The sequence below is a fragment of the Salmo salar genome, chromosome ssa02, assembly GCF_905237065.1.
Source record: "Salmo salar chromosome ssa02, Ssal_v3.1, whole genome shotgun sequence".
In the NCBI taxonomy this organism is placed as follows: Eukaryota; Metazoa; Chordata; class Actinopteri; order Salmoniformes; family Salmonidae; genus Salmo; species Salmo salar.
The window spans coordinates 56,799,348-56,808,363 of record NC_059443.1 but is presented as its reverse complement, the minus strand read 5'-3'; the positions used below and the strand labels follow the sequence as shown (position 1 = coordinate 56,808,363).

General features: G+C 45.7%; 1 protein-coding gene across 2 annotated transcripts; it reads right to left on the bottom strand.

Annotated features, from left to right (window-relative positions):
* Positions 1-1,185: 1,185 nt before the first annotated feature.
* On the bottom strand, positions 1,186-8,146 carry LOC106587647 (uncharacterized). 2 transcript variants are annotated; one of them, XM_014176224.2, is made up of 9 exons: positions 6,241-8,146; positions 5,870-5,931; positions 5,615-5,719; positions 4,769-4,900; positions 3,983-4,131; positions 3,449-3,617; positions 2,573-2,701; positions 2,272-2,407; positions 1,186-1,890 (listed from the first exon to the last, which is right to left on the bottom strand). In XM_014176224.2, exons 1-9 carry the CDS (start codon positions 7,770-7,772, stop codon positions 1,770-1,772), a joined length of 2,535 nt encoding a protein of 844 aa, XP_014031699.1. In that variant the 5' UTR covers positions 7,773-8,146; the 3' UTR covers positions 1,186-1,769. The 2 variants fall into 2 exon arrangements, with proteins under 2 accessions (XP_014031699.1, XP_014031708.1); XM_014176233.2 differs by lacking the exon at positions 4,769-4,900.
* Positions 8,147-9,016: the final 870 nt, after the last annotated feature.

The following is a 9,016-nucleotide window of genomic DNA, read 5'->3' as shown; positions in this document are numbered from 1 at the left end:
CAACATAACCTGAAAGGCTCCAAAACCGCCATAAAAAAGCCAGACTACGGTTTGCAACTGCACATGGGGACAAAGATCGTACTTTTTGGAGAAATGTCCTCTGGTCTGATGAAACAAAAATAGAACTGTTTGGCCATAATGACCATCGTTATGTTTGGAGAAAAAAGGGGAGGCTTGCAAGCCAAAGAACTCCATCCCAACCGTGAAGCATGGGGGTGGCAGCACCATGTTGTGGGGGTGCTTTGGTGCAGGAGGGACTGGTGCTCTTCACAAAATAGATGGCTTCATGAGGAAGGAAAATTAGGTGGATATATTGAAGCAACATCTCAAGACATCAGTCAGGAAGTTAAAGCTTGGTCGCAAATGGGTCTTCCAAATGGACAATGACCACAAGCATACTTCCAAAGTTGTGGCAAAATTGCTTAAGGACAACAAAGTCAAGGTATTGGAGTGGCCATCACAAAGCCCTGACCTCAATCCTATAGAAGATTTGTGGGCAGAACTGAAAAAGTGTGTGCGAGCAAGGAGGCCTACAAACCTGACTCAGTTACACCAGCTCTGTCAGGAGGAATGGGCCAAAATTCACCCAACTTATTGTGGGAAGCTTGTGGAAGGCTACCCAAAACATTTGACCCAAGTTCAACAATTTAAAGGCAACGCTACCAAATACTAATTGAGTGTATGTAAACTTCCGACCCACTGGGAATGTGATGAAAGAAATAAAAGCTGAAATAAATAATTTTCTCTAGTATTATTCTGACATTTCACATTCTTAAAATAAAGTGGTGATCCTAACTGACCTAAGACAGGGAATTTTTACTTGGATTAAATGTCAGGAATTGGGAAAAACTGAATTTAAATGTAAACTTCCGACTACAACTGTATGTGTGGATTGAGGTGTGCATTACCCTCAGAACAGTCTCAATTCGTCGGGACATGGACTCTACAAGGTGTGAAACGTGTTCCACAGGGATGCTGGCCCATGTTGACTCCAAAGCTTCCCACAGTTTTGTTAAGTTGGTTGGATGTCCTTTGGGGCGATGGACCATTGTTGATACACACAGGAAACTGTTGAGCGTGAAAAACCCAGCAGCGTTGCAATTCTTGACACACTCAACCGGTGCGCCTGGCACCTACTACCACTTTACTTCAGTCAATTAAAAATGATTGTGCAAAAGAGGGAAGCCATATCTTTTGTCTTTTACTGAAAATGCTGAGCCTGTGGCCAGCTTGGGGTACGGAGGAACAGAATGATGAGCAAGTTACAATCAGGGATTTTTTGACAATTAAAACCAACAAACAAAGATCAACTATGGCCTCTTGTGGGCCAATTGGAGTCCAACAACCCTCATAGCAACAGGAGGGAAGAAAACAAGGAAATTATGATAACTGGAAAAAATAGTAGTACAAATGGACCAGTGCATCAACTTCAGTTCATAGGTACAGTGAATATCTGTTTAGGGATTGATTTAAAGTCTAGGTTCAAGTTGTTTTTTTGTTTTCAGGTTGTTACAGGCTAGAAGAGTCCGTTCTCCAGTCCGTTCTCAATGAGGCTGTGTCCTTTTTTGTCCCTGCTCCATGTGTGCCCTCCGTATGGACAATTTTCCAGCATTCCACTTCTGTCCCTTTCCACTCTCATTGGTCAAAGTCAAGAGAAGGGCGGGGTCATCTGGATCCCTTTGACTGCAGCTGACTGGATACAGAGGGTGCCCGAGGACTTTGATTGGCTGATGCTGGAAGACTGGCAGACCAGCAGACACCTCTTCCAGTTACGTCTGAGACTCCACCTCTTGCTCTACTCCAGCCCCTGGTCGAATGCTCTTGATTGACAGGTACATCTCTTCCTCTGCATCATAGTAGTAGAACTTCCTCAGGTACATGATCAGTGGTCTGGAGAGGGAGAGGTCAAATGATTAACCCCTTATGCAAAAAGATACATTTACATTATGTTAGGCATGCGAGGTAGTATTCTCTCTGTGTATAACACTCTCCGTAAAAGAAAGGAAAGGATGATGATGGATTGCATTAAAGTACAGCTGCTATATATAGCACTTTTCACTTGGTCTCAAAGCACATCATCCATGTCTAGTCTGTCAGCAATCAAAGATTATTTCCCTGATTTATTTATTTAGACTAAAATAATATGCTGAGGCATTTCTGTCAAAGCTCAGGAGAGAATGCTATTTCACGAACAACTATTTCCAAGAAAACAAATACAAGGTTAAAATGAATGACTAAATAAATATTTGGATAAATTGAGTATGGCAGTACTTGGGCAGCGGCAGCTCCTGGATGTGGTCGATGCGGACCATCTGTCGGATGCAGAAGCGACAGAGGTGCTGCAGGGACTTGACGTTGCTGAACCGGGACACTGGGTAGAGCAGCTGCACTGGGGTAGGGGGGAGCCCTGGAACACACACACACGAATGAGCACAAACAACCAATACAGATGCTCGTAACCTCTCAGCAACCTTGTATGCTATGCTTACTGTCATTCTAACCACTACACTAGGTGGTAGTTCACATAAACATCTAATTGGTTAGGCCGTGTAGGAATGGGAGCCGTTTTTACCTGGCACACGTGATCGCAGGAAGTAGAGGAATTTTCCATTCTTGGAGTGCATGATGGCTCGCTCGATAAACTCCACCACAGAATGACATCGGTCCTCAAACTTGGGGTGACACCACAAGCTGAATGTCCCTATAGATGGAGACATGGAAGGGACACACATATAAAGGTTACACCGAACACTCACACGTACATACCATTTAAAGGAGAATGAAATAGAACCTTGTGGTACCACTTTATTTAAAGTGTTCAGGTATAATGCTTTATTACTTGTTATAGGCATGTATTATCATATGTCATGTATCAAACTTGTTTTTCTCAACTACCCCGTGGGTTGGGTGGCTGATATGTGCAGTATGTGTAAAATAGAAATATAATTAACTGCATGCTTTCTGTCTGTCATATATTTATACTGCATGATGAATGTGTCTGTATGTGAGTAAATCCTGTTAGAAGTGCTTTATGCGTATGCCATGTATATTTGCGAGCATGTCTTTGTCGTTCATCCACTTTGTGTGCGGGTGACTCACCACGTTGCTCTGTGTGCATGTGTGTGTCTGTGTGAGTGCATGTGTGTGTGTGCGTGCCTGCCTTCGTGTGTGTGTGTGTGTGTACGTGTGTTAATAAACATAATGACTGAGTGAGTAGCTACAACATTTATATTTGTGTGATTGACTGACTGTGTGCGTTTCTGCGTATTTACAGTACACAGGACTCACCTCTGTAGTGCTCCATGCGCATGTGGTGTGTGTAACTCACCTCTGTAGTGCTCCATGCGCATGTGGTGCGTGTAACTCACCTCTGTAGTGCTCCATGCGCATGTGGTGTGTGTAACTCACCTCTGTAGTGCTCCATGCGCGTGTGGTGTGTGTAACTCACCTCTGTAGTGCTCCATGCGCGTGTGGTGTGTGACTCCCTGGGAGCGGAAGCTCAGGCTGAGGATGTAGCGGGGGTCAGAGCTGTCCCTCACCAGGAACGCCCCGTCAGGCTTCCCCTTCAACTTCATCTCTGCATCTTCCCAGTTCATAGGACCCCAGTACCAGCCACACTGGGGATAGACATGTAGGCGATTATGAACGAATATCATAGAAACATACACACAGGCACAAACGCACACACACACACACACACACACACACACACACACACACACACACACACACACACACACACACACACACACACACACACACACACACCATCCGTAGAATCAAATATAAACGTAGAACTGATTGAATGTCATGAGGAAGTTATCATCAATTAAAGGTTTGTTATCACACACACAAAGGCAGTTATCATCAATTAAATATTTGTACCTATTTGTTAGTATGTAACCCAATCGATTAGTAGTGAGCCTACATTCAGTCAATGCGTATGTGTATTTGCGAGTGTCGTTGAGTGTGTCGCAATTACCTTTTCCAGCTCTCTCAGACTAGCGGTGAAGTTGCTGGCCTCAGGCCGCCTCAGAGGACAGAGCCTTGGGGGCGGGGCCAACCTGGAAGGGGGAGGAGCTGAGAGGAGCTGTGAAGAGGTGGAGTGAGGCAGGGCCCGGAGGAATGCATCTGAAACAAATAGAGAAATATTCAGTTAGACACAATGATATGAATGTGTAGCCCAAACCATTGCATTTGGTATAAATGGGAGTTGCAAAGTTCAAGTCACACGCATAGATCTCAAGTTAGGACTTGATACTAGTAGATGATAACAGTGTTCAATTTGAGCAAGACTGCTTAGACAGACCAAGTGCCACAAATACTAATTCTCAAGGCATATAATAAAAAGATTGGACAAGCATTGGTTCGCGACCGCACACCATGCACCTTCACGATTCATTTCCACGCTGATTGGTCTGTATAGTCTTTCCTGAATACAAGAACGTACAGTGTTTGACCTGAGGGCAATTATACAACCTTCACCACAACACGTCACAACATATCACTCTACGAACTTAGGCATTGGCCGACAGGCATACAGGTTTTATGTTACATATATATTCACAACTGCAGATGTTATACATGCTTATGATTACTGATATATTCACACATGTTTAGAAATACAGCATTATAAATATATCATATTGATACTGTTTTGTATTATGGTCTTTTCAGAGTCTTAGCTCTGGCCATTACGTGCTCTATCCCCCGACGACACCGTTTGCCCCATGCACAGCTCCCAGCTCTCTGCTCATTGGCGTCTTACCATTGAGGCTGATACTATGCTGGATGGTGGCATGGGAGGGATGAGGAGGAGGAAGAGGCAGGGGGAGGGACTGTAGGGAGGCCCCCATAACACTCACTAGGAAAGGACCAGGCTGCGGCCCACCTATGTCATCTGGAACAGAGCAGGGGGGGGGGGTTCAGACCAGGGAGGGGTCTATACCACAGGCTTTCTCAACTCCGCCCCTCTGGACCCACTGTGATGTGAAGTTCTCATCTCAACTTTTTTGTACTGTTAGTTTTTTGATACATCTTCTTTTTTTTAATGTACTCCTTGAAGTATTCTAGGGTAATTAACAAATCAAAATGACATCCGATTTAATTTTATATTTTTAGGTTGCCAGAAATGGGTGATTCAACGTGACATTCAGTAAATTGGTTTGTCCTTGTACCACTGCTTGGCTGAACATTCAATTCTGATAGGTCGAGAGGGTGGGTCCCCAGGATCAACGTTGAGAAACACTGGTCTATAAGGCCACAATACAACAGTCCCTCAGACTTATGGCTGTTGATGTGAGTGTTGCCGTGGGGATCAGAGATGGTGTAAAGCTATTAGGCTCTCCATCACCATAGAACAGAATGGGTATGTTTGCATACTGTGATATAGCTTTCAGGAGAGGGAGGTAATACGGTGGGTATAGGAGAGTAGGGTGAGTGAGGGTATGCAGGAATCATTTTTAGTGTTTTTTTTTGCCTACAGGTAGAAACAGAGGCAAAAGAGATGCGTGCAAGAAAGGGATGGACAAGGAAACACACAGAGAAAAATAGACTACTCTACAGAGACACACATAGAGAGAAAGAACACAGAGAAAGAAAGGAGGTAAAGTACCTAATAGACTGAGACTTCTGCGTGGCGGAGGTGGGGGCGTGGGAGGGTGCGGAGTGTTCGCCCCTCTCCTCGAAATATCCACATCCACCAATGAAACAGTTTCACCTGCACCCAGAAATGGAAAGAAGGAAAGAGAAAGTGAGAGAGGGAATGTGAGAAAGGAAATGATAGAGGAAGAAAGTGATGCCACTAAAGAGACATGAGTTCTTGGACCAGAGGTTGCCTCTTCAGCCAAGAAATGGTAGAGCCCCTTACCAGTGAAAGGAGCAAAGGAAGCAGGAGAGAAGGCACTTTGGGCCCTGGTCATTCTGGGTTGGCTATGGCAAGAGAAAGACAACAAAATAGGAATGAAATAAGTTATAGAGGGATGGAATATAGAGGTGATAGGGTGAAAAATAGATATTAGCTAGATAGCCTAGATTTAGAAAAAAACGGATTTAGAAAATATTCTGACAGTCATGGGTCTATAATATCCTGATAGAAAATATTCTATTTTAGGATAGGCTCTACAATATTCCCTGGCACTGTGATCAATCAATAAATGAGTTGACCTCTATAGCCTACTATAAATTATAGCCATACAATCAGTTATTACTCACAATGCTTAAAAGTGTTGAAGTCCTTACCTGTCCACGTCATGCTCCCCACCACTTGCACTGGCCATATCCATCAGACTTCCAGCGGACGATATTGAATAGGCCACTGATGGCCTCTTATCCAGAAGGCTATTGGAACCACTACAGCTTTTAGTTCTGAAAAGTTTACTCAGGCGTATTTTAAGTGAGCCCTTTCTGGACTTCCCTGGAACTTTTAGTGTTTTCTCTCCATCGCTTCCCCGACCGGTTGGAGTCCGGGGCGCACTGACGCACTTGTCTGCCCGCTTCCGGGGTGTTGATGCCTGGCTAGGGTTTGGACTGACAGGTCGGTCCGAGCTTGGTGTAGCCGCAGAGGCCCCAGGTAATGTCGACACCTTCGGATTCTGTTCTGTATCTCCCGGGCTCGGTTGAGTTGGGTTAGGTGCGTTTCCATGCAGGCTACATACTTGTGCGTCACCGTGCGCCGACGAACAAGGTTCTCCAGCCACCCCTTCCATCTGTCTGGTCAACTCTGCTTGAAAGCTACTGAGAGAAAATGCACCGGACATCTTTTGAACTCGACGTGCTCGACTTTCATCCGAATCGTCCTCCGGGCAGCCAGTGATACCCAGGCTGGCCACGTCCCCAGTCCCCAGCCCCTCCAGCACCAACAAAGCATCGCTAGTCTCAGTCGGGTCATCCCCATGCCCCATCCCCGCCGGTGCCGGCCCATGTGCGCCCTGACACGAGCACTGGGGCATCTCCCCGTCCTTGAATAATATCTTGGGTACCGCGCCGAGCCCCAGCTCCCCGAACCTTCTGGCCAGGTCGAACACTGGGCCGTCGGGCAGTTCCCCAGTTGTGCACCCCCATTTCGACTCTATCATGGTGAGAGGATTGGATTTATCCGATAAGGGAGGCCAGTCTGATGGGTTGGTGATCAAACGGTGCCGATGACATAGCTCACCTCCCTCGATATCGGCAGCAACCGTGGATAATGCCACCCGGGGATGCAGACCCCAGCTCTGGGACAGATGGTTCTGCTGTTGCGCGTCGCCGGCGAGGAGCGTATTGTTATTGATGCCTCCGCTTATGTCGGAGACAGAGCCGGAGGTCTTGTCCAAACCAATATGTTCCCTCGACTGATTCCGACCGTCGGATTTACGGTCTAAAATCTCCTCACCATCCCTCAATATGTTAGGAAACACAAGGAGCTGAGGCCGTAAGCCGCCTCTGTGAGTGAACTCAAAGCCCTTGGCCTCCATGGCGCTCTGTGGAGGAGGAGGAATAGACACCGACGGTCTAGTCGCCATCACCCCGGTGTCAGGTGCCGCCGTTCCGCCGCTCTGTTGTGCATTGTTCAGCGAGGAGAGATGGCCGGAATGCGCGAGGCCTGTCTTGGGATCTCGGGAGAATTCCAAGCCCCCTTTCATGTTGCTATGAGCCAAGACCTCTTTACCAAGTCCTGCCACCACTCCACCCGACGACAGATTCCCATTCTCCTCGTCCAAGCGGTCATCCTCGGCCGCGGAAACCAGGCGCATCAAGACAAAATCGGGAGACATATCTTGCGCGTTGTTCATAATTATTCCTCAATTCACGAAAGGGAATAAACGATTTCAACGCTTCACATAGCTACCGCCGTTTGATGGATCCCCGTTGTCATGTAATAAAGAAAGGCCAAAGCGCTATCTACCATAAATAGGCTACGAGCGAATAAACTATTTAAAGCGTTCTTTCATTATCGCACAGATAAGCACCTACAAAAAAACGACATCCATTTCTATTCTAACGAAGACCGAGCGAGTGCACGCATAAATATATCCAGCTTGCTGTTGTAAGCAGGCGAACCCCGGGGTCAAACATACGGTCTCATTTGTTAGAATAAAAAGCCTCACAAGTCTGACCACTCTCTCTCTCTCTCTCTGCTATCTCTATCTCTATCTCTCTCCGGTTCCCAGCGAAGCCCCACCCGCTCCCTCACTTCCGCAAATCCTATGCGTTCTGTGTTCAGTGTGTCCCTTGTCTCCCTCTCCCTCCCCCCATTTTTCTCTCCCTGTAGTTTGAAGTGATGAGAGAGAGAAATCAAATTAAAGTTTATTGGTCGCATACACAGATCTGCAGATGTTATCGCAGGTGCAGCGAAATGCTTGTGTTTTCTAGCTCCAACCGTGCAGTAATATCTAGCTATACGAAAAAAATACACACAAAATAAAACAAATAATTAATCATTTCAGAATGCTAGGCTACTTTGCAATTAGTGACTTGCATAGTAGCCTAAATATTACAACATCCAAATTGTTCCTATTATTGACATTGATTGGGGGAAATTAATTCAATACAAGACTATATTTGTTGTTGCTGAGTTTTATTGATTGAAGGCTGTATAACAGGCTATGGATTGATTAGTTGCAAGAATCAGCATGGTAATAACATCCCTAATAGCTTAGGCAATAATAAACATTTACTATTCAAGGCCTATGTTGATTTCACTGCATGTCTTGGCAAAATATTGGATGACTTGTGCACAGAATAAAAATCTGACCACTTGTGCCAATGGCTGTGGGCAGTGCTGGGCACCTGATCTGCTCAGTCTGTTCTTGGCATCTCACCGCCCAGTCTTCGCCAACTTAAAAGCTGTGTCAATTTCAGTTCAATTTGGCTCGGGAAGAAACAATCTAACATTGTGCTATTAAAGTGACTAAGGAAATTAGGGGAGCAAAATAAGAAATAAAGATTCAGATTCTATTCTACTCCAGACCGTGCCACATGGTCAAAACATCCTGGACGAGAGTAATTACACAGGCCCTCACACACTCTGTGACTG